This window comes from Vidua chalybeata, chromosome 4 (genome assembly GCF_026979565.1).
Source record: "Vidua chalybeata isolate OUT-0048 chromosome 4, bVidCha1 merged haplotype, whole genome shotgun sequence".
Taxonomy (NCBI): Eukaryota; Metazoa; Chordata; class Aves; order Passeriformes; family Viduidae; genus Vidua; species Vidua chalybeata.
In genome coordinates, this window is record NC_071533.1 from 49,292,751 (window position 1) to 49,319,602 (window position 26,852).

General features: G+C 40.5%; 1 protein-coding gene across 1 annotated transcript in view; it reads right to left on the bottom strand.

Annotated features, from left to right (window-relative positions):
* Positions 1–26,852, bottom strand: part of LIMCH1 (LIM and calponin homology domains 1) — a 173,276-nt gene that overhangs the window by 22,519 nt on the left and 123,905 nt on the right. Inside the window, 9 exon segments of the mRNA XM_053941015.1 lie at positions 8,858–9,079; positions 12,377–12,776; positions 12,966–13,120; positions 15,895–16,021; positions 20,649–20,684; positions 21,872–22,117; positions 23,047–23,280; positions 23,835–24,155; positions 24,845–25,189. Of these exon segments, the coding sequence (XP_053796990.1) occupies positions 8,858–9,079; positions 12,377–12,776; positions 12,966–13,120; positions 15,895–16,021; positions 20,649–20,684; positions 21,872–22,117; positions 23,047–23,280; positions 23,835–24,155; positions 24,845–25,189 (2,086 nt within the window).

The window sequence follows — 26,852 nt, forward strand, 5'->3', positions numbered from 1 at the left end:
AGCAAGCTTCCTGACCTGGACAGGGCTGTTGCAGAGTTAAAACTATTCTGTCAAAACAATGGTAACACTTCAGCTGATTTATTCAGCAGCCTCCACCATATGTCTGCTTTTCCAGAAGGCAAATCAAGAAAAATCTGCAGCAAAGCTATCTGCTATTGCCGATAGCTTGTGCTTCTAATGCATCCAAGATCTAGAAAATGGCACATTCAATGGTGAAAAAAAATACAGACTATTTTTGAAATAAAAAGTAACATATTTCAGAAATAGCCTACTCTAGACTCTCTTTCCTGTCCTTCTCCCACTCCTCCATCTTCTTAACAGCTGCAAAGGAGGAAATTGGATGAAATTTCCTCTTTTCTGCAGGCAGGAATCAGACGTCCACTTCCTGTATGGATCCTGTTTCCTATCCCTGCAGGCCCACATGAGTCTGTGGCCCCTTATCTGAACATGGCCCATGAAAAACAGGCCTGGACTCTCACAGCTCCGTAACAGGAGATATATGCTGGCAATGCCAACAGGATGTCAAGACCTGTGGACACACCACAAAGCTCCAGGGAACTTTACTGCTGGTAAAGCTTGTGAATCCCTGCCTCGTCTCCTCTCTGGTGGGAGACACGCTCTCAAGAGGGGCTGGAACAGGTCTAGGAAGATGCCCTGCAAGGAAAAGGTGCAGATGGTGAGGGGCCATGGCCAGGGCCAGTGACCCAGGCAAGCCCAGCAGGCAGCCAGCAGTGCTGGGAACGAGAAGGGGCCTGAGGCTGCCAAGGGCTGCGCTGCCACCTCTCAGCAGGACAGGTGCCAGATCACAGCCACGAGTCTCTAGAGGCGACAGCGCTTGCTGGGGCTGGCTGCCTGCCATCCTCACCACTGCCACCACTTTCCAGCCCACCCTCACCTCTGCCCCGCTCAGCCTCTGCCCCAGGCAAGACATGGAGACACATCTCCCACCTGCCTAAAAGCAGATCTTGAACGGGATGAGGCAGAAAATGAAATAGAGTCTCCAAAAAGGTAACATGGAAAGCCTCAGGAGTTCCTCTCTACCATGTCCACCTGTGAATGCATCTATACCAAGAATGAGGAAAGCACAGACCTCTCCCTCCATCTGTCACACACTCCCAGGACGGATGGTCACTGGAGATGAGGCACAGGCTAAAACACAGTCCCAGAGAAATGCTCCAAAAACTGCAAGTCCTGTGCCCCAGAGGTTTATCTCTTGCTTCTTAATTGCTCTTTTCTTTCATATAACCAACCCCTGTCTCCCCCAGTTCTTCTGGGTGCCAGCCTGGTGTGTCACTGAGAGTTTTCATCACAAAAGCCCCAGCATAATTCTACTGCAATTAAAGAAAATTTCCCCTTCAGCCTCAGTTCTTGCTCCTGATGCAACAGCAGCCAGGGGAGAAGCTACAGGAAATCCTTCCCAACCTTGCTTAAAGCAGAAATAAGTATTTCTTTTCTGCATGAGAGAAGGCAAGCCAGTGCAACAGGCTAGCTAGATAGGTTGTGCCATCTCTGTCCTCAGAGGTTTTCAAGATTTGAATGATCAAGCCCTTAGCAACCTGTTCTGATCTCATGTCTGATCCTGTTTTGAGCAGCAGACTCAGCGAGAGACCTACAACCTGAATTATTCTATGTCAATCTACAACCTACAAAACTCTTAATGAATGGCTATTATTGAGAGCTCAGGATTTACCCTAAACAAGGCAGTTTTCAAATGGAAAAGCAAGAGGCTTCACACCCACTAGTACAAACCATAAGCTTCCCAAAGAACTTGTTGTAAATTTCAATTATTAGTATTTTGATGGATAATATTTTTGGTAAAACAGTGGAATTCACCCTTTACGCTCAAAAAGGAACTGTCCAAATTGAAAAATTAAAAGAAATAAATACATTCAACTTTAATTTCAACCTCAGAAGCTTTAAAGCTACAAACTGTTATATTCCCAGGGCCAATACAAAAAGGGTCAAACTATTATACCTAGGAAAGTCAATTGCTGATGTCAACTGCTGTTGGAGAAAGAGAGCACAGCCACTATGGCCTCTCAGAGGGGCTAAAATTCACTGTTTCTCAGTGAATGCTGCAGTGATGCATGATGCACCTGTATCACCTCTGGGTCTGGAGTTGCTTCAGGAACCTCAACACGGTGCTGTTGTGCAGCTGTCCTGCACAAGCACAGTAACTAAACTTACCCATAACCTATATCCAGGAGGTTGAATTAGGTATAGATATAAATGTTATTTATAGAAAAAATTTTCCTACTTGCTGCAGGAAAATTTAACTTTCCAATGGTATGCAGCAGAAGTTCTGTTCCTGCTCACGAGACTTGACTCTTTCTCCTCCCTCTGCTGAGCAATTAAATGCTAGTGACATAAAGCTAAAAATAAAAAACTGATTAATAACTAATTTATAAAAAAATTAAGTCAGCTTCACTGGGGAACTCTCTTATTTCCACTAAATTTAATTCTATTTATAACACCAAATTAATGCATTATTATCTAGTATTTTATCCACAGGTATATGGATATACACTTAAAAAAATTCTTGTGCTGATACAATTGATAAAATATCTTTTCTACCACAGACTATCATGCTTCATATTTCATAAAAAGTTGTAATCAAATGATGATGTTATCACTGAACATAAAAAAAGGTGTACAAACATTTCATTATACCTAAGAGGACTGTATTTTGACTGAAAGACTCAGTGACCTAGTGAGTGACATTTCTGAGGTGCTTCAGTTCTGCATGGTGCTCTCATGCCTCACGATGAAGGACTGATGTCTCAGCACCCTTCTGTCATTTGTGTTTGTGTGGGCAGAGGTCTCCTTCTGCAGGGCAACAGAGCCATTCCAAACACAGGCTCTGCTGCATGTACCTGTGAGGGAAGGTCACACAACACCACCACAGGCAATGAAGCCTTCAAGAGGAGTATGAAAATCCTCAGTGCATGGGGGTTGTGATTATCTCTGCCCACACATCAGCCTGGTGTCGAGACTGTCCTATTAAAACTTCTAAATACTGAAGAATGCTGTCTGCTTGGATGGGTGTTTTTATTACCCCATGCATCTGGATGCCCAGGAGTTAAAGTAAGCTTCCCCCTTTATGACTTAGCCTGAATTCATGCTGGAAAGTTAAATATTGTGATGGCAGTTGTGGTTATGAGCACATCAGTACAGAGGACAAAGCAACACCTGTGTTCTGCTAAACAAAGTATCCATTTAACAAAGACACAAGCACAAGCATATAGTGTTACCAAACACATATTAGCATGAAAATAAATTAGTTCAGTTTGTGAGAGACAGGATTTTAATCACATAAACTAGGATACCAGTCCAAGTATTTCTTTGATTACGATTATACAAGCCAGAAATGGACATATTGGCTACTGCTGTGGCAGAACTTTACACCCTTAATAAAACCCTAAAAATACAATAACCAGAAATACCTAGCACACAAAGTATCACAACTTCTACAAGAATACAAATTCCAAAAGAAGTTACAGTAGAACTTTATTAATCCTTCTTGTAAATTAAATCGAAACATAGCTCAGTTAACACTGCTTGCACACAAAATCATATGAAATATTGTTATTGTATTTTATATGAAAGCATGACAAAACAAGCTGTCTAGAACCAGTGAGAATGCAGAATCAGAAAGAATTCTGTAAAACCATTCAGGAATGAAATTGGTTGCAAGGTCAAAAGCCACACGTAGAAATTGTCTGACAAATCACAAAACTTCTGTGATTCAAATTCTACACATATCACTGACTTCAAAATTTTCGTACAAAGACTTCCTCATCAAAATTAATACTGGCAGCTGATGTGAGTGGTAATGATGGCACAACCTTGGGCTGCCACAGCTTAGTTTCTTGCATGCTATGCCAGATATAGTACTACAGCCAAAACACTGCTTCAAGAGGTTAACTCATCTGCCAGCTATATACTGCTATATTCAGGCCAGCTATTTACAACAAAAGATCAGGGTAATCAGTAAGTGACACAGAAGTCTTGAAAATGTTACAAGAAAGTATGAAGTATTCCTGATAGTCATTAGAGTTATTATTGGGGTGTAATATTATTATTATTATTAATAATAATTATTAATATTATTATTAATTGGGGTGTAAAATTAGCTCCTTTCACTAACAGAGAGTGAAAAGTACATGGCTGTCTGAATGACAGGAGACAGGCATGTTATGCTCATAACCAAATGCTAAGCAGAGTTCCCTTCTAGCTGCTTTGAAGCTTTGCTGCTTGCACTTCTCATCCTACACCTTTTTCCCTTCAGGTAGTCCAGCCCTCCATGCATCTTTTCATGTGTGGTTCAAGGCAAAGCTGTCAATCTGGAACAGACAGACTTACTCTACGAGTGTATCTTGTAATGAACCAAAGAACAAAGACTTGTCTTACCGGATATGTACAAACCAGGTTTGTACATACATTTCAGACCTGCTCTCCTGTAGCTTGGCCAACAATCCTCAACCACAAGAAAGCTTATACTTTAATCTCAGTTCAATCAGTGAATTTTTCAACATGAAGGAGAGTGTTACTTGGATATAGAAAACAAGTGCATTTTGTGCCAAGCGTGCAGTGAATAGAAATGGACAAGTTTAAGCTAGCTAGAGAAAAATTAAAAGAAAGCTGTCTCTGCCCACCACCACCACTTCACCGTGATCTTTTTTAGGTTGCTGCCTATATTTATTTTTTTTGGTTGATCAGAGCAAAGTTATAGTTAGAGCTACAGGAAGCCAACAATTTCTATGTGCTCGCATGAAGATTGGTTAAAATAAAGTGATGTTTCTTACTTACTGACAAATTAATTCCCCTACATTAAAATCTGCACAAACACTGTTCTAAAACAAAATATTTACTTTGCGAACTTCTGATTCAAAGAGCTAGTGGATACAACTTCTCAACACTTGTAGTGTCTGCCACTATTCTGTAAAATGGGAAGAAAACAGAGCCTAAATGGCTGACAGGTAGGACAAAGATGAGGAGATGATTTTCACATTATTGCTGGTATTGGCACTGATTGATCAATCTTTGGGCTTGTGCCCCAGTTTTTCCAGCTGCATTGAGAGGTACAGGTACGCTTTACCTACCACCCTGCTTAGCACCACACTGCTCCACAAACCCCAGTGGGTATCTTTCTCCTGTTTGTAGGCCAAGTTTATCCTTTTTAGCCTTTAATCATGGGCAAAATTTCATAAGCTACTTTAAGCAAAGGTAAGTCTCTTGTAAAATCACTTATACACTACCTATACTCTACCTAATACTCTACCTATACTCTAGAGATGTAAGTACATTTTTTGATAATATTTTTCTTTACTGTCCCGCCTACCTGCTGCAGTTTTTTGCATCTCATTTCATAGTAGATTTAGGCAGGATGTACACAGGATGTACATGTTTCCCAGTCAGTCTCTGGTTGCTGAACATTATTTGATTCACATATAGATGGGGTCCTTCTCTTCTAAAAAATACAACTGACACTGAGGACACTCACCCACAGGAAATTATCTCTGCACTTCCCGAGCTCCCCAAAAGCCTCAAAAGTATTAGTGTTTTAAGTGGTGCAACTTAAATAAACTTCAGGCCAAAAGCACTGCTGGAGTGCAGTTGCATTGCATCTTCCCCCATTGCAGACAATGCCTGAGGGCAGCCAGACAGACCCGAACTAGGACTACAGAAGGGACTTCAAAGGGAAGCCTGCCAGGCTGAGAGAAGACAGAACTAGTCTGTTTGACAAATGAACTGAAACAGCAGGGGAGCAGCCCTACAAGGGATGGAGGAGGAGGAGAAGGAAGGGGCATGTAAAGAACAGGAAGAGAATCAGAAGGGGAGGACAGGAGTAACACAGGTAAGGTATATATGAAAAGAAATGTATATTTCACAAAAGAGACCTAAAGCAGAAAATGAATGAATAAAACACAAAACCAACCCAAGCCTACAAGCAATTAGAGGAGAAAAAACAAACCCCTGACTCATCATTTCTTAAAAGGACTATTGCCTGTGAATCTTATTCAAAGCCTGTGAAGGACAAAGCAAACAAAAACTGAATCAATAAAATATACAAATAAACACAGTGAAAGCAAGTTTAGGAATGGCTTTGAAAATATGCTTAATTTGTAGAAGTTTTCTCAAGGCAAAAGAGCTTCAGTACAGCTCTAGACAGCTCTTCTTAACATCAGCTGCTTTTCTATGCCTGTTTCTGTCATTTTCTCCTCCACTTCTAGAATGTCAGAAGGGTTAGGCATCAGAGAAAACCTACAGCCCTGTTTTCTCACTGTGGGAGGTGATAGTGGAGGCTTTCAGAAGGCTTCTTTACTTCTAAGAATATGTAGCTTGGAAGTCCCATCTCTGGAGCAAACATCAAACCTCCTTTTCCCTTCTGCAATGCTGACAGTGACAGCTAGATGCAGTATCCTACTGATCAAGAGGTCTCGTTTTATGGGGAGTGGAACAAGCCCAGAAGGATCTTATCTTTCCTAATCGGGATTCCCAACCTTTCTAGGAGGGGTTATATCCTTCAGAAAGCAGTTTAGCCTTTCAGGGTCTGCAGATGAGTCTGACATCGTTGTGTTAGTGGTCCAAAGTCTGAAGTAAAATAAGTACAGGGAGAAGGCTGAGTGAAGTGAGTCCAGTGTAGCTGCCCAGATAAGCCTCAGACCAATTACATCCATATCAAGGTGTCTACAGCAGTGCTTGTCTGTGTCCCAAGACCCACAGTGGAGACGCCAAACATCAGTACCATGTCCCATCTCTGTAACCTTGTATCTAAGCCCTTTCCATCAACAAACCAAGGTTCTCCTGTACGCTCCATAGCTAAGTTACTGCCCATGCCTTAGTCTGAGGCATGGAGACCTGTGAAATTAAAAAGAAGCGTCTGGGTAAAGAGAAGTAAACATCCAGAATAAACAGAACCTGAAATCTTATTTTAGGCTGGCAAATTCCCTTCCAGCCACAGGCAGATCTCCTTGTCTTCTCTCTCATCGCATTCAGTGCATTCCACCTGTCTTCCCATGGAAGATCCCCCTCAAAGCAGTCTGCTCTCCTTCCTCTGTCCTTGACATGCTTAATACACATACCGTTGACTGAAGCTGAAGTGCAAGGAGTAAATACAATGATTTGCACTACCCAGTCACATTGCTGATGGAATTGTGAGGCGAGTGATATAAAATTTGTAGTTAGAGCACAGACACTTTGTCACTAGCACCATTTTGGTGCACAATCATTCCTCTTGTAGGCTTCATTATCAAGTTCATTCAAGCTGACAAACCAGGAGCTGTTCTGTAAATGTCAAGAGTCACAAGGAATCTGAGGAGTCAAACTCTTCTGCCTCCTTTGCCAGTGTCACCACAAGAGCTAAGAATTGGAAGGAGAAACCAGACACAGAAAAATTTGCATTCAGCTGGGCAAATCATTCTCAAAGCTGTAGAAAGGGGAGGATGACAGGACATCAAACAGACACAAGCACACTCAAGAACTAACAGTGACTTCTGCTGCTGAGATTCCTCAGAACTCTAACTAGCCCTGAAATTCCTAAAAAAGGAGACATTATCATTTTCACTTTGTTACTTTTCTGATTGTCATTGAGCTTCTAATCTCCAGCAAGCTGAGGTTCTTCTCTATTCTCCAAACACTCCCATTACCTGCTCTTCTGTATCAGATGCAATGCTTACCTGGCTTTTCCCTCACAGCCAAAATGTTGTGACAGGAGCAGCCTCAGCCCTGCCCTCCCTGCAAATCATTCACTTTTGACTTAATACCAGTTCTCTCTGACAGAATCAAGTCTGTGCTCACAGCACACTCCAGTTCCCATGACAGCTGCAGGCTCCATGATTTGGTTGTCCAGAGCTAAAGACCGGCATTAAGCAGGGGAGTAAAACACAAACCCTTTCTCATGAATGAGCCATCATGCCCCAGGACAGATCTCTGCCTGCTCCCTGTTATCCATCTGGCCAATGCTTGGATGAAATCTGAGATGAAAGAAAAAATTATCATACTCCAACTCTCACCACATCTCCAATTCTCTTTGTTGTTACACAGAAATAAATGGTGAGAATTCCCTCTGCTGTCACTTGCTTGCGGCCCTTTTACATACTCTCTTTGCAATCCTCTCCTTATTTCTTGTTTTGTTTTTACTATCTACTTTTATTACAGTTTTGCAGCATCTAGATGCCTGCTGTGATATGCTCTAGTTTTACTCCTGCCTTTTTCTCTGGGGAAGAGGGGGAGAGAAAGATGAAAAGGTAAAATTAATTTGTTTCTCTGATAAGGCAGTTAAGAATCATGTTAGCCCCTCTGAGTATTTCAATAGCTTATGCTCTTTTCTAATGTTTCTGAGAGGGGAATGAAAACCAAATGTTCGAAACTGCCAGCACATCCACATCCTCTTTTGAAAACTGAAAACTGAGACTAATTATAATGGCTCACACAGTCCAATTATGTTGCTGACCTAATCAGCTTACGTTAGGAGAAGCGCTGAATAAACCTGCACAACGGTTGGGACACTGAATCAATTTCTCACTGGTCCAGCACATTTAAAGCATGCTTATCAGCTGCATGGCATCTGGAAAAAAAACCCAAAACGACAACAGAAACGAAAAGAAAATCCCCAGTGGCTGCAAAAAGTTTTTTTAAACTTTACCCTCCTATTTTTCTACCCACATACAAAAGGAAGAAGCCTTTAATTTACAAAGGATTTGGGGTTTTGTTTATAGTTTTTTCCTGGTCTGGGCACACCCTTTTGCAATAAGGCAATCAGAGGCACTTGGGTATCATTAGTTGATGATTAAACACATCATGAGACAGAAAATTGGCAAAGAAAGTAAGGCTGGTTTGTTCGTGTTGGTCTTACTGTTGGCTCTTTGTGCACACTCTGAGTGGCAGGCCTCTGTAAACTGAGCTCAACACTTGGGGGGTCCTTCTTCAACTCTACCGGGGGCTTGTCCCCTCTGGCTACTCCATCAAATTTCAGAGATCTGGTTGGTGAAGGAGTAAATATTACTGTTGTACATTCTTTATCCTTTTCTTCCATGCCGTTGACGTTTTCTCCATTCATGCTGACTTTTCCATCTACCTGCAGAATACAGTTCAATAAATATGCTGAGACAAGTAGCATTCAAAGGAATTTAGGAAATTAGGAGTTCAACATGATACTACAATCACTAACACAGTCTGTGTTATCAGCGAGGGATGAAGCCAAGCACATATTTCATTCAACAGGCCAAAACAGAAGAAGACCTGTGACCCTAGAGGGCTCATAAACAAAATACAGGCACAAGGAAATATTTCTTTCCGGATTTCCTGGTTTCCCACATTCCATTCTCCCAGTAACATACAGACACCCTTTGTGTGCATCACAGATCAAAGGATGTTTAAAAAAGATCAATTTTAATGTTAAATTTAGACCAAAACTGCTGGGTTTTGCATTGCCTTATGCAAGAGTTAAGCAGGTTCTCCAGGACTAATTATGCTGATGAACTGCTTATGTACCTCAATGACCTCACCACAGTATTAGCAGTCTGTACTGTTTTTGAAGCACTGTCATGTGAACTTTGAAGGGACAGGAGAAGCAGAGTTCATGTACTTGTTTCTTAATTGCTCATACAAGGGAATCAAGGCACCAGCAAATAAAACTGACCATTCCACCCTTTCCATAAGGCAATCAAATAGATAGGTGCTTTCCCCAAAAAATTACTTTAGGCAATCTCCTTGAAAAGAAGAGTGTGGAAACAGTTTAACTACCTCTCAGGGTCAGGCTAGCTCCTTGGTGGCCATATATTCTGGCTAAGGAACCTTTAAGCAAAGAAGAAAGTACCAAATATGCTTTGGCTTCTTCCTCTGAATTGATACAATTTCTTGGCACTTTTACACTGGAATTTCTGAATGGAGGTGGCATGTAAAGATTCCCTTCAATCTGAAGGGTTCTTTCTAGAAGCATACGGGAGAAGTCTTGCTACAGAGAACTCACTAGCCGCTCACCTTAAGAGGTGGAGAGAGACCAGGAGAGGACCATGTCTCAGTACCACCACATTGCTCTTGCCTGGCCACAGCACAGATGTTTATAGGCTTGTCAGCAGGCATGAGAAGTAAGGAAGGCTTTGCTACTCTGTGCACGAAGATCCTTCCTTACTTATTGAGTGAACAGCTTGGGTACCTCAAGAGTGGCACTCCAGCTTAGTATATATCATCAGTACCAGGCTGAGGGCAAACTCCTTCCATTGACTTCTCGCACACGTGCATCCAGAGGCTTGGTCTTTATGAGCATGATTAACTAAGACGCCATCTCTGAGGTGCTGGGCATCCTTAGCTCTGCCAGATGTGCAGGAAGGTGGAGGCACTTAGCCCTTGCACAATCAGCTCCACCACTTGTTTCACTCCTTCTGAGTGCTTTTCAGAATGAAACATTCTCTCCCTTTCTACACTGACATCATTCACTTAACACAGTACCTCTCTTAGGGTTTATTTCCAAACACAAGTGTGAGCAGGAACTGAGCCCCAAGTCTTCTGGGACTGTGTGCTGGACTATCTACTAGAAAGGCAGGTTATGAAAGATCTCAAAAATATAAAGTCCAGGAAAACACTGGCAGGCTGCACCATCAATTTCAGTGTCTCTGTTTAGACTACTACATTTCTCTGTTTATATTAAGGAGGAAAACCAAGTGTTTGGATGAACAGGACAGATGCCCTGGCTGAAGAGTTAAACAAACATACTCCTTTCCTTCTGATCTGGAGGAAGTCAACACATTGTCACCAGAGCCTAGAATCATTGACAGACTGGTGTTTCAAGGGAAAATAATGCTACAGCTACATGTGCTAGGGAATAATTCCCACTGAGACAAGTAACATTTTTTCACATCATGTGAATGAGATTCAAACAGATTTTTTTTGTAGTGGCTCATGGGGCATAGGAGCCTTCAGGAGTTAGTTTCTTCCCACATATGTGAATTACATATGCAATAACATTATGGTGATACACACATATCTTGGTCCCCTGATGAAAAAAGTGGCAAGGATCAGAAAAAAACCAAAGATGCATGATTCACTGATATCTAAAAAGTAAACTTGGGGCATACCAACCAGGGTAGAGGAGAAACAGGAATTATCAGTTTCTTGTTTCAACTAGGAAACATGGTGGGGTGTGGTTTCCACAAGAGTTGGGACAGACTTCAATAAATTATACATCACAGCAAACTTTTTTCACTAGCTATAAAGAGCTAGCTTATTTTTCAGAAAGTAAACAACCTGAATATACACGGTAGCAGTGCTACTTGGGATATCAGCAGGGCTTCAGGCACCCTTGAATGTCACTTGCTAAGTGTGAGCAATGGCAGACAGAAGGGAACCCAAACTCTAGAGACTGGAGGCACCCATGCCAGTAGGCTTCACACTGTTCACAACATGACTACTATGAGATATGGGTAAGCTCCAGTTTTGGTACAGGCACTGTGAGCAGCAGAAGTTTTCTAACTTGACTTATTCTGGTCTGTTCTTTTAAATACATCCCAGTTCTTCTCTTTTTCCATCATTGGTTCAGTATCTTATTCTTATTCTCCAAAACCACCCAGTCAAAAGATACACTCCTCAGATTTATATTCTGGTTTCAGAATATTGTCTCCTATTCTTCTCCCACAAATCATAGCTGACTTATTCCAGCAGCCCTGCTTTCATCCAAGTTCTCTTCCTTCTTTTACTCCCATAGTATTTGCACTGTTCTTGTGATCCAATGGAGCCACTGACCCTCTCTCCCCATCAATCTCCAGTTATTCTGCTACCCCAGAACCAACCTGCTTCACTGAAGCTCCATGCACAACCTAAACCCTCTCTTTATGCCTGTGAAGCAGATTTCCCCACTCATCCTTAGTGAGAAGTATGTTTAAGACAGAGCATATCTTTGGGCAAGCTGGCTCTTGACTCTGAAGGAGCAGGCACACACTTGTTTGGGTACGCCAAAAATCAAGACCCCTGACACAAAAGTCAGTTCAGGTATTGCTTCAAAAATCAGGGCCTCTGCACTCTCTTCACCTTCCATTTTGTTCAAAAACAAAAAGCATAACCACATAGTCATTTCTAAAAACTTTCTGAGGAAACACCTTGCTTTTTTAAAAATTCCCCCTTTCCCCAAACAAATTTAGCCTGAGTTAAAATGACCACTGCAAATATTTCAGTCTGAGGAGGTCAAGATTCTAAGAAGACTGGTAAACATAAAGAAACCACTAAACCAGAAGCAGCACAGAGCATGAAGCTGAATTTTATAACATCAGAATGCTGCCATAATTTTCTCCATAATTGTATTAAACATTTATATGTTCAGATGACTCAATCAAGATCTCTTTGCCTCAAGGCTGACTTTGGAGCACGTGATGTATCCTACCTTAAAGTTCTTTAACACTTCCTGTGTATTTTTGGGTTGTGAATAAGGCTTGGGTGTCAGCATAGGCACAGCCTTGGAGACATTTTTGCTGGGAGATGTGCATCCTGTTGAACTGCTGGGCTCTAGTTCAGTGGTGGGAACAATGGTTGCTTCAATTGTGGCAGTGAATTTTGGAGCAGGAAGTGACTGTTGCCTTAAGTATCTCAGAGGATTTGTGTCTTTCAGTGGGGAATTTGGTTCCACTGAATGGCTTCTTTCTAGAATTTTTGGCATCTGCAAACGCTCAAGGACAGCTTCACTGATAGTGAATCTTTCAGTGTACTGCTGGAGGATGCTCTCAGCCTCCTCTTGTGTCTTTGCATTCTTATATGCCTCATGAAGCTCCCGCTCCCTTCTTTCTCTGCAAGGAAGACAACACAAGAGAAACCATCACATTAACACTGGAAATCACACCCATTTCCTCTGCTTCATCAACATCCTCCCCTCTCCCTCACTCAGGCCTGCAGGCATGGCTGCCCACAGGTACCTATCTCCTATGGAGCACACAGCATTTCCAGACATCCCTCTACACTCCAGTAAAACAACGTACTTCTCCTCCACGATTTCTCGGTAGGTTTTGATGCTTTTTCTGCGCTCATTTGTCCCGTCTCCAGCCAACAACCTCTCCATTTTCTTTCTCTCAGCTTCCTTTTTAATCAAATCCTGTGAAGCGCTCCTTCGACGACTCTTCCACCGAGCCAGGTCCTGTGAGAGAAGGAAGGCACCTGAATGCAGAGTTGCAAATAACTAAAAAGTGGCCACAGGTAACAATAAACCCAACCAGCCGGTTGCAATACTTGTTCTTGCCTGTGGGCTAGGCTCCCATCACCTGCAGGCATCATTGTTTATTTCAATGACAAAAGGAGATCATGCCACAAATGAAGATGTTGCCTGAATTTTCTGCTGACAGCAGAATACAGTAAAGATTTCATAGCTACACTGCTTGCTTTGCTTTTGGCAAGAAATTTGGCCTAAAAGGACCAGTCAGGACACTAATTTTCACTTGGGCCAAAACTAGGGACAAAATCCAATTCCCCAGGAAGGTTAAGTAAAAAAATTATGTTTGGTGAAGAATAATCAGATAAATGGGAAGCAGGGGTTCATTGGAAGAACAGATGTTATTTCACCATGACAGCTGCACTGTCAGCCTTGGAGAGCTTATAGCTCCATACTTTGCCCATGCTATCAGTCAGCTACATGCAAATATGGTTGACCCATGATGTTGGGTTTGATAGAAAAATCCAGTGCAGCATCCAAATTTAAATTCTTCATCACGGCCACCCTGCAGTATTTTGGATCCAGAGAGATTAGGGAGTGATGTGGGTCATACCTGGCTGGTGTGAGAGTAAAAAGCCTATGGTTTGTATCCAGCTTTATAGAGATGTCCTTGTTGAAGTAACAATCACAGTCTTTTTGGAATCTGCCTGTCTGAAATTGTGCAGAAGATTGACTGAATCTGGTTCTCTGCCTTTTCTGAAAAACTAGCCTGACACTAAACCAGAGAGTCACAGGAGGTACCTGTTATGGGCCCCTGTGATGTCTTGCATCCTTTATGAATTCACAAATCCTGGAGGATACAGAAGTAAGGTCTTTTTCACAGTACAAGTATTACAGTAAAGACATTTTCTAAACCGTAAAATTTCTTTGCAGCCAACTAGCAAAGGAACAAAATTTTACATGTAAAAAGTAACCCTTGCAGAACTTCTGCAAAGAAAAATAACTTCCTAGGAAACTGGAAGGGAACATTTGTCATTAACCTTTCAATATCAGGAGATTGGTATACAGATTATATTTAATGCACTTTAACAACTTTTGGTTTTAATAAAACCCAGATATTCATAACACATACTCAATTCAAAGATTATTTAATTCATTACACGGTTTCACAAATATTTTAATTGCATTTTTACTGGTAAACAGCAGAAGGTACTGAAAGCATAACTTATTTTATTAAAATCAGGAAAAAACATTATCACTTTTAATTTAGCTTAAAAACACAAATTATTGATGTTACACTTAAGGGAATGTTCATTAAAGTACTTCTTCACATGACCTACATATATCAGTCTATAATCTGCTTCATGAAACATAGGCCTATCCTTTTCTTCAGTTACTAATTATTCTCATTGAAGTACCAAAGCATTTCTTTATTCAGCTACTTCCACTGTTGTCTATTGTTTGGAAATTAGTTTTTTATTAGCAAATTTTCTAACATAAGCCCACCTTCTCTTTTCATAATTAAAAACCAGACACGTTTATCTTTTCCAGTTCTGATGCTTCAGAATAACAATAATCTAAAAAACTCATTAAACTGTTAATTGTTGGCAAATTCATAGCATGGGCATCTAGAATATCAGCGCGTGACACATGTCTTTATAAAGCCCTCAGAATGCCAAGGATGTTCTAATAATGGCATTTTGAGTACCTCTTCAGAACTTTTAGTTCATGGTAGAAGGTGCTGAGGGCCTGGAAAATGTAAGAAGTTTAGCTCAGAGGATTTTCAATTCAACAGCAGAGTTCTCAAACTTCTTGAATGCCTTTGGATTTATTCTTATCTCTGCTGGGAAATTATGGCTTCCCACACATAAAGACCTTTCAGCTGAAGTCCTTCATTGTTCTACTATAAAAAGTCACTTCTTAGCTGTATATACAACTTGTTTTTAACTTTTCCTTAAATTTTCTACCAAAAACCTCTCTGAGGTGTTTCGCAGAAGCTTTCCTTGTAATGAGAACCTACCATACTTGAAGAGATGTGTTTTATTGTGTTTTTTTTTTTTTTAATTAAAAATATATCCCAAATTCCTCATTTAAAATCAGTCTTTAGGAATGAACAGAATTGGAACTAAAACTCCTTATGCTAACTTACCTGCAGATCATGTTTTTCCATCCTTGCTAATTTGCTGCAGACAATGCCAAATGGCTGGACAGCTTAACAAAACACATCAAGGAAAGAGGGTTTGGAAAGGCCTTGTAAACCAAGCAGGGTGTATCTAACATGAAGTGCCACTTGTTTGCTTGGACAATATGGAAAACATTAACATTTCCTGTATCAATGCAAATTTATAAAAGAAAAGGCTGACCTATTTATTCCCTGTTCTACTTAGTCTTGTATTTTGTCACTTTAGACACTGACTAATTAGAAAAGTTAGAGAAGTCAGCAGTTAGAAGTTATTGTTCCATTTTTTACCTAATCACAGTTTCTTTATATTTTTTTTTAAAAGCAAAATACTGGCGAACAGGCACAGAGACTTTAAGATCTTGTATTCTTCGATTTACAATGAATTATCAACTTCTATGCTTTTAGCAACAATCCACTGAGAAAAAAAAAAAAAGCTCTCCTTATTATAAGCACTTGACAGCAAGTGCAGATTTATCAGGTTGTCCTGGTTTTGCCTAGCTGGCTGGTCGCAGTGCCTGCCAGCATGTTGTATAAACAACAGTGGCAGTGCCTGCCATTGCAGACAATGTTGCATACTCACATCTTGCCATCTGGTCTCGTCCTCTTTCAGCTGGTTGTTTATATTCTGCAGCTTCTCGTGGCGAGCTTTGCTATGAGGCTGAGCCACAGCTTCTTCTTCACATCTCATGTCAAACATACTCATACTCCTAAACAAGGGGAAAATAACAACAGGCCCAGTCTTATTTAAGGCTTATATTCCTTCAGCTTGTAAGAGCTGAAGCCACATGAGGGTGCTGCAGCAGAATCAGACACCTGCTCTGTTACAAAGCTCCCAAAAGCAGCAGTCCCCAAAACGGGCTTGTGAGCATCCCTATGGCTCCCACATAGTACGTCAGGCATTACACTCCTCAACTTCCCATTTTGTTAGTCAACCACAACTTTCTATCTCACTAAGAAGCTCTACTAACTTTACACTTCCATCAATAGCTCTTATTAAATTCATTCTATCATTCACAACATTTTACTTTCTGAAGATTTGTGCCCAATGGGTTTTCAAGATCACTTTGATTAACACCACACATGGAAGTTTCCATTTCAGGGTAAAAGGAGGCTTGAGAAGTACATCAGGGGCAGCACTGCCAGGTAAATGCTATTGCTACTAACTCAGAAAAGTATGCTCAGTTCAAACCCCATGGTACTTTTTCCCCTCCCCTTTCCTCCCCTCTCTGCCTTGAAGAAATCCAATGCTACCAGCACCAGCTTATAAATACAGCTAACCTAACAAGGAAAAGATGATGTCCAGGACCAAAAAAAGTTTTTTTCTATTTATGTCTCTGACCTTTGGAGAGTTAAAGGAAAAAAAAGGTTATGGTTTGACGTTATACATCTCTCTATATTATATAAAGATTTTCACACAAAGATAACATGCTTACTACTCCACCTCTACTACCTATTATTAGTACAACATGACCTCAGTTGTGCCATTCAAAGCAAAAAAAAAAAACTTAAAAGAAAGCCATGCAGTTCCACATGAAGTGATTTCACAGCAGTCCTCCAATGATCACCTGCAGCTTTACATGAGCCAATGAGCCAAATAGCAGGAGAAGCACCCAATGAAGACAAAATTGTGGGCAACTGTGCCCACAGTAATCAAAGTGAATAGTCACAGAAAGCTGTGCATGTGTTTATGAGCCAGCATTTGTATTCAGGCAAGCAAAGACGGGAATGCCACTCTCAAGAAAAAACTTGAAAGTTCTGCACAGCGTATGGAAAAGGACATGCACAGATTCCATCCTGCTAAGTAGGTATTTACTCAGAAATGAAGGACAGAATAAACATCCTATTGCCTTTAAGCATGAACAGTGAAGTTAACATATTACTGTATTGCTATATATATAGTAATACAGTATATAGTATTATACTATAGTAGTAGTATAGTATTACTAACCCTCAGCACCCTTAAACAGAGTGCTGAAGGTTACACTAATTTGGGTTTTTCTGTGGGTAGTTTAACAGTTGCATTGTTCAGGATTGGATTGGAACACTCCTAAATAACAAAACCTAAAGAGATGGCAAGTGTTGCTGTTTTTTAAAACTTAAATATCAATCATATTTGGCAGACTGGTGAGGTAGGTTGGGAGATGCATAACTTGCAATAAAGTCACTCTTATAGGGTTTATTTCAGTTTAAGAACTTTTGAAACCCACGCTAAGAAAGCCTTTAGTGTTCAGTATTTGATACCTTGTGCTTACTGGGTCAAATTGGTTGTGTAGCTCCTCTCTTTCCTCACGTCAAACCATTTTTCATTCACATGCAGTAGGAGAAAAGGTAAGACCTGAAATGGTGGTTTCTAGTCCTAGTAGAGTGCCTGAGTACACACTCTCTGCCATTTGGGATGGAAGAATCTTGCCTTTCTAGCAGAAACACCTGGATTTCCTAATGTAAGTCTAATGTATGTTCCCTGAATTCATGCAGGTTTCACAGGGCGCACAAAGACAGCAAGAGGTTTTATAACTATTAACAATGCAGTAAAAAAGGTTCTCTGGAAAAGGCTTTAGCCTTGGCCAGAAGTCAAACTATACACTACAACCCCAGATGCACCTCCTACTCCAGCAGTCACCTCCTGCTGCTGGGCCTTCATTATCATGGATAAGCAACGGGGTGGGTTCCAACTTCAACTCTATAGCAACATGTTATTCCACAACAGTATCTTCCCAAGACAGCAGTCTGAAGAAGTCCCATCTCAAAGCACTGTGCTCCACTCTGACCAACAGGTAGTAATCAATCACTAAGGAGAAAAACCTCCTTTGCTGAGTACATGGTCAACTGAAAGGTCTACATCAACTTTTCTGTCCGACAAGTTCATCCTTAGAAAAGAATCAAAGAGGCCAAAACTCTGAGCTTCTATCCAAAGACACTTTTCACTATGAGTCCCACATAATTTCATCCTATTTCTGTCTTGTACAATCTCCAAATGGCTCCAGACAATCACTAATGCCTCCGTGAACAGAACTAGATTTACTCCTTCCTTCAACCACATGTTGGGCCATAGCAGGCACATAGCATGCAAGCAGACAGGGAATATGTAACTGGACCAAATTTAAATTCATTAACTTTCTGCCATTAGCACAGCTCCTGAGATTGTATACAAACAATGCATACAATTGCTTCTATCCTGGAGCAAGAGGCCTTTCTGCTGACCAGTGTACCAGACCTGCTGTTCTAACAATGATCTGGGATAAAGCACTGTGCAGACCAACAGTGTATTTGGAATGTTGGGATTTTCAAGCAACACTGCTTTATTATCACAAATTACAGCTGTTCCTGTCAGCGATATCATGCAACAATTTATTTTTTTTAACAGGTCTAAATAAATTTTGAATTTAAAAAAAATCTGAAGGACTTCAATGTTTAGATTAATTAATTTAAAAGTGTGAGATAAGGTAAAAAACCTTCTTGTGAAAATATGCTAACAATCCTTATGTAAGGCATTTATTATGTGGCTGCATTACCATTTTACAGTCACACTAAGACTTAAGAAACTCCAACAAAACATAAAAAGGGACAGACTGGCTCAAAATCAGACTAGTAAAGAAATACTCAAAAATCTCAGCTCACATTGGACTATCACGGTACCATCAGAATTCTCTCTCTTCAGGAGATGGGATTGGGCCTGGTCAGCAGCAACACACTAAGTATTGCCTTTTCTGGACCCTGAGACAGACCAGGGCTGATGACAATATCTAGTTTTCCTCTAACCAGCAAAGGGAACTTTGACAGTCTAATAAAAGAGTCCTTAGTTTTGCTGCTGGAATAAAGAGCATCTAGTCTAAGGCTGAATTCAAGTTACAGTTTTCAATGGGGACTTGACAAACATTTAAAAAGTATTTTAAATGTCAGTTCAATTTATTTTTCCTACTTGAGAGCTAAGTTTTATTAGAGTTTTCATAAATACTTTGTCTTCAGAAGGGAAAACACGGTCTTACTTTTATAAAAACTTAAAAGACAATATAGGAAAATAGTTGCTCTGTAAACTGTAGCACATCTGTAAAGGATGACAATGAGGTTTGAATAGTAATTGTTTTGCCTTTTAAAACAAAATGAGAATCAGTATGGAATAAGCAAAATGATTTATTGATCATTGCTACTCTCACATTATACCACCAAGACCATTGCAATGCCTCTTTAAAGACATCTCCATGTACCTTCTCTCATGACTGCATTTAATACAGACATACACAGATGAAAAAAATCAATCATATAAGCAGGCTTTCTGAAATAGCTAGAGTGCCCCCATTGTTAAGTATAGCACTTCTATGTTATATTGCTCTTTTTATCTCACCCCTTCATTTGACTGGACAGATTCCTGCTGCTTGAAACTGACCATGCTTACTCTGTAGTCAGAGAATAGAGGCTTTGCTCAGCATAAAGGTAAAGAACAGTCCATGATTCTAAGCTTTATCTAAGAGGAAAGGGTGAAAAATTGCATATGAGTCTCTGTGCACACTCATTATAAAACCCCCACAACTCTCCATACTGTTTATACTTTGGGATTTAATCTGGGACACAGACAAGGTCGTGTGCATTTCCATGAAGAGAAGGACATTAAGGGTATCATTGTGTGTGTAGTTACCAACTATTTCTCTTCTAAATAGCTAATACTTGCCAAATGACATTGCATACTGTTCCATACTAAAGTTTGTATGCATACATGAACAATTAAAATTTTTGAGTGTAATACATGTCAGTTCTACTCCTTCTATGAAAAGTGATGCATCAAGGTGAAGAGCTTAAAAATTGAAATTTAGTACATTATTAAATTAAACCTAACCTGGAAGGGATTGAACATAAAGTTTTAAAAAGAGAATAAGGCTCAGCTAAAGATGTATCTTTCTGGTAATTATTCTGAAGATCACAATGATATTATTTTGCTTTGGGCTTTCTTTATTTCTTACAGTTCTTCCTCATATGTCATTTTTTTCTTCAACACCCAGATTCAACCCAACTCTCTTTACCTGTAGCTGATTAGAGGCAATGGAAATTCAGAAGAAATCCAAGACAAAATAAAAGAAAAAAAGAGGAAAAAATACTTTAAGCAACAGCTGGACATTAGTATTACACTTAGTTTTTAAGGGCTTTTATATAGAAATTATTTTTAACTGCAATGTAAGCCATATCGCATTCCAATTTTTCAGTGCTGTCTGAAAAATTTATTTGCCAAAACACTGCAAAATAATAATGATGCATCAACTGCATTTTAAATTAGTAGAAAGATGGGAAAGCATGCAGTGTAAGTTGCTTAAAACAGAATCTTGTGAACACAAGACAACTTACTCTGCGTCATCAGACACAGCAGTTCTGGGGCCGAATCTACAAGACCAAATATAAAATTAGATTGTGGATAAATACATTAAGTAGTAATTGCAACTGGATCCGTATAATTTGCACAACTGTCACTCCTACTAGTAAAGGTGACCAAAATAGAACCATACTCTTCAGGGATTATGTATTCATCAAACAAGACTTACCTGATCATCCTGAGGTCAAACTACCTGAGAACACCACCCATCCCCCTTAAACACATACTTATGCCCCACATTATAAAAATCTGCTGAAGTATACCTAAAATGTGGGTAGAAAATAGTTAATCAAAATAGAAAATGTCTTAGCATTTACATTGTGCCATACATGCAATGAATGGAGATAAAACTTAACAGTTACATTCCACAGCAGTGCTTAGTACCACTATTACTGAAGCATGAAAGAGACAAATACTATAGTCAGAAAGTGAGTCACTGGATTTCCTTTTTCTTTTTGTAGGTTTTGTTTTTGTGTTTGGGGATTTCTTCTGTGGTTTTTGTTTATTTGGTTTTTAGTTGTTTAGTTGTTTTTGTTTATCTTTGTTTTGTTGTGGTTTTGGTTTGGGCGGGTTGTGGTTTTTTTTTTTTTTTTTTTTTTTTTTTTTTTTTTTTTTTTTTTGGTTGGTTGGTTGGCTGGTTGGTTGGTTGGCTTGCAGGTTTTTATTGTTTTGTTTGCTTTTTTGGTTGGTTTTTTTTTTTGCTAGTTGGTTTTGGTTTTCTTTCCTCAGGGCAGGGGAGTATAGCTGAAAAAAGTTACCGGAAATACACAAACCAGCAGCATTCACTAAAATTGTAGTCTTCTTTAGAGCTATGAAACCATATATATATATATATAGGATTTATCATAAAAGAGCATCATGTGCAAAAGTCAATACTACAACATTAATCATGGGAGAAATAGAATAAGCATCCCTCAATGAGCAGAGTCCATTTTAGCATCTCCTCTTCATAAACTTTTCTCGCAATTCAACATATATACTGTAATCATACATTCCTTTCACTTAGCTTTCAATTAAATATTTTTTAAAAATCAAAATAAAATGCATAACACAACTATTATTCTTGTTTCTAAAATGTGTATTACTGACATACAGTGTTGTAGTCGGGACTGAACACACACCAGGCAATGCACAATCTGAACTCTGCAGTGCGCACACAGGGGTTTACAAGCTGCGTGATTCACACCAGAAAGCTCACGTTTGCAGATGCTCATCCTTGGATGAAAGTGTTTCCATTTTGTTTTCCTCAGGAACCTCCTGAAGCTTAGATGTCTGACCAAGGTGGACTTCATTGTTGCCATCTTCAGCCACTTGGGCAGTACTAGTAATCTCATCTTGTCCTGTAGGTGGGAGACTGTCCTCCTGCCCTTGCTGCTGTTCTTGTGGTGGTTCTATTGCAGGTTTTCCAGAGCTATTAGTGTAGACTTGTGGACATTTTTCAGGCCTGAGTGAGCCAAAGGCAGTAGTGTAAAGGGATGTATTAAGCAATATTTAAAAAATCACACATACATAATGAAAAGCAGAACTGTAAGTTAACAAAAAAACAGCCCCTACAAACTCAAATAGCTGACACAGGAAAAACTAAGTGGGGCAGGAGCAAAACCCATAATTTTAAGAGTCAAATGCTTGTACCATTCTTTTAAGTCAAAAATAAACTGTCCAGAACACCACTGAAAATTAAAGTATTAAGTCTTTTCAACACCAAGCCACTGTTGAATTGTATGATAGATGACTGAGATGAAAGCTAGTATTTCATCCATGTCTGTACAGGTGCATGCCTATCCTTCTCCTCAAGTACTCGGAAGAGGCTGATGAGTAAGAACCTTTCCACTCTTGCCTGCATATGGCTCAACCACCAAATGATAACTCTGTTCCAAAGCTTCAACACTCACACAGCCTCAAACATCTGAACAAAGGTACTCAGAAAGACATGGAGCATTATCAGGAAGAATCTTGGGATCTCTAGGTTTCCTTTTAGGAAGTCACTGGCACTAGTTAAGCCATAGACGATCATCTAACCTACTACACCCAGCATCTCCATTTCTAGCTGGAAACATTTCTAATGATTACCTCATATTTAACCAGAAACCTCTACACAGGTAACGCAAATGTAATTGCTACATAGATCTGTTTCCACATGTTGTTAGAATTTTGCATCTGGTAGAGCTCCAGTGTGAGTATCCACATGACTTTTCTAAAAAGGCCAGAAACCTTCTACTGTCTTCTACTGAGCAGAAAGAATTACTAGAGAACTGAGGACAAGCATGAAAATTACCACTGCTGGGCCAGCAGCAAATCGTCCCGATAAAGAGATCTTTACAAGCAGCCCACAGGTCTAGCTAAAAGGGACAGAGAAAAGCACAACTTTCTTACCTTGCGGTTTTCTTCTCAAGCTCTGTAGCTGTGCCCTGCTTATTCTGCTGCTTTGAAAATGGCATGGGAAGGAACTGCTTAACACTGGGCCCAGGCTGTTTAAGAAAAGCTCCAGTTCTTCTGGCTAACATGTCATCTCTTTGAGGGTCTGGAAATTTCATTTTGTTTTCTGTTCCATCACTCTGCAGCTGAGGGATTTCAAGCTGTTCTTGGCTCTCTTCTTGTGTGACAGTACTGCTCAGAGAGATAAGTGACACTGTTCCATGATAATGCTCACTTGCACAGCAAGTGGCTGCTCAGGCAATGTGAGGTATTGTTACTCAAAACAAAGTTGAGAATGATGGACAACTAGGCAAACCAGGCATCTTTAGCCACAGCACAAGGAGTAAGAGGAAATTACGTTGAACCCCACACTTATGTAGGTGATTTGTTAGAAGTTGAGAATTGCATACAAGTCTATGCAATGACTTATTCACTTGGGAGATGGCATAAAAATCTAGACAAAGAACTATGGTTTGCAAAAGAAATCCCCCCAAAAGATAAAAGACTGTTTTCATGCTTAACACCAATTAACAAATGAAGTACTTAAATATTATGAAAGAAAACAGGCTGTTTTATATTCGTAGATACATTCTTGTAAGTAATTTTACAAAACAAAACACATGCCATGATGATTGAGTAAAACACATCTTTAAAGCCCTTCTGAAGAATGGGACAACATTGCTGACTGATCCAAGCTAACACCACACACAAACCAGGTTCAGAGGGATCTGCTTCTGTTCTCTGACCTTTCTCCTTCCTGCAGAGTCTTCAAATCCTTTTCACGAGCTACAGCCTCCTCTTGCTGCTGCTGCAGCAGATAAGGAGCTACTGACAAGGGTGGACAATTTATGGGAATGGAGCTTGTGGTACGCCTCAGAAAAATTCCCATCCTTCTAACCAACATATCATCTCTCTCTATATCTGGTAAATTCCTGTCATATTCTTCCTTGGCACTTTCTTGCTGTTTGCTCAAACTCCATGGGGTTTGTTCCTCAGAGATGTCATCAGAAGCTGGTACAGGAATTCTCCTGCAAGAGTCATCTGTACCTGACTTGACTCCTCCCTCACTAGTGATGAGAATGAGAGGAGGGGTGAGACAGACAAAACATTCTCAGGTCAAATGAAAGGTAAGAAAAGGAGTCATCTAACTCAGTTTGCAAATATTTTATAAACACACAAACTTAGCTGAATGAATTGCTTCCTTAAAAGCATTCATTAAAAGTTCTTGCTGCAGTCACAGACTAAGTGATTAAAAAAATGCCAAAGAAATATAAGATCTGTTAATGTGTTAGCGATCCAGACAATTCTTCTCCAGATAAATGCCAGAAACAGAGAGCAGCAGTACACCATCTTCAAAAAGAAAGTAAATCCATTAGGTTTGAAAAAAATATTTTTTGAAGATCAGTAAGGCCAGCAAGCTGAATGACAAATTCCTAATGTGCTGAAAGCAGGCAGAGCAAAGCTGCTGGAATTGAAGCAGCAGGAAAATCATGAATGATAGCTCAGCCTCTGAGATACCAGTGACTTTATTGCCCATCAGAAATTTTGAGCAAGCGTTCGGAACACCTGTGCGCAGTGTTTTGTGCAATTCTAAACATGTTAAGACGCTCTGAACGCATCAGATGTCTTCTGAACAAGGCTGTGCGCGTAAACAGCTCTTGGGTTTATGCGGCAGTTCACTCCCATGCAGATCAGCATCTGGCAAGAACAGGTCTCATTTACAGCTCAGTAGCACTTCCTAAACCACACCAAATACCTGGATTCATTTTCTGGCTCAGATACTTCACTGCTGTATTCAGCAAACCCAAGACTGACAGCAGTGGTTGAAGGAGAGCTTTCAACACCAGAGAGACTTTCCACACCGTCTTTCCTGCTTTCCTCTTCTGTTCCACTCTTGGATGAAACTCTGCCAATAACAAGCTTGTCCCACTTCTGTTGATCAATTTCAGTTACTGGCCCAAAATGCACAAACTTCTGCTTGGGGCTACCAGCCTTTCTGTTTGCTCTGGTTTTGCGGACAGCAAAATCATCATGGGCTACTGCTTTCACCGTGGTATCAGTTGGTGGCAGAGTGTTGCTGGAACATCTGAAATCTTCTTCTCTGGTCATAATGAGGAATAAAAGAATGTCCCCAACATGAAACACTCAGAATAAAACAAATTAAATGCTCCTAAGGTTTTGAAAGGGTTTTATTTTAAGATTCGAGGACACAGGTATAAACAGCTGTGGCATACTGAGTCCCAAGTAACATATGAAATGCAAAGATACTGCAGATCTGTGGGGAAAACTTGGGGAGTACATACATGGAAGCACTTCCTAAGGGTAAGGAATGTAGCATATGGCCTGTTCCAAATTCAGTTCTTCACTCTAACAAAGCCACAGTTTCCTTATCTGCTCACGTATACCCAGACCCCACACTATATGTGACTGTACGGCACTAGCACGCACTATGGCACGAGGGAGTTACAGTGGCATGGGAGCACTAGCAAGGGCAATTCACTTACCCTAAACCAAGCAGACTGAATCCTGATTTTAATAAATCACCTCAAAAGTAACAGAGAGATTGCTAATATCTTCAGGACAAAAGATTGATTGAGTTTTGATTTATTAGAGCTAAAATTGCCGGAGCCTTCCCCCGGATTGGGGTGACTCCGGGTGGTGGTAAAGTCTCTCCTCCAACCCGTGCCTTCAAAGAAAGACTCAGTAGTCTTCAGTCGTCTGGTCTCAAGGCAGTTTATTGCATGTTATCTCAAGGCACACAGACTCCCTGACATTGTCCCTGATTCCTTCTCCCTCTGCGTCTCTCTCTGCGTCTCTCTTCGTCTTCTTCTCTGTCTCCGTCCCTGTCTCTGTCTCTGTCTCTGTCTCTGTCTCTGTCTCTGTCTCTGTCTCTGTCCCTGTCTCTGTCTCCCGAGGGGCTGGTGCCATCTTTTATATCACACATTACGTATTAGGTGTTTACAGTTTTTCCCCAATGCCTATTACCTATGTTGAACAGTGACTTTCTACTCTAAACCAATCTGTGAGTGCCAACACCACCAAGAACATGGGGAATAGGAAGAAGAAAGAAGGAGGACAGGGCACGCCCAAATCCCTCCATCTTAGAACCTCTGACCCCATGTACAAAACTCAGACCCCTCTGTACAAGGCCTAAAACCCCCTGTACAGCACTCAAAAATCCTACCTTTCACTTTGTGACTACTTCTATTATAATATCTAAACTTTTGTGATTTCTTGTTCTTCCTGCAAGGTTGGTAAATTGTTCCATGGGTCAGACTCAAGACCACAGGGGTTCCTGGCCGCCTGCCAGGGTCTCAGAGGCTTCTGCCCTGGGCCCGGAACATCCAAGAGTGTCTGAGGGACACCTTGGGTTCCGACAAAAATTACATACAATAACCACATTGTTAGAAGAACGCCAGAACAGACAGCCATCTTTAACTGCAAAAATGGCATGCACCTAAGCAGGAAGGCTAGGAGTTGTTATCCTTTCCTACTGGAGTCACAAATCACCTGCCTATCTTATAGACCATCTCCACAGGGAAACAGCTTAGAATAACTGCTTTATACTGGCTCCTTTGTAGGGGTTTTGTTAACAACAAGAGCATACAAACACCATACAGTGAGGCTCCCGAAAGCTCTGCTGCAATGAGAAACAGTGGTGGTGTATTTGCACAGCACTGGAGTACAGTGTTGTGCTGATGTACCAGCTCAAGTCTCAAAACAGCAGAGACATTAATGCAAAGATGCTGATTCTCAGGTAATAG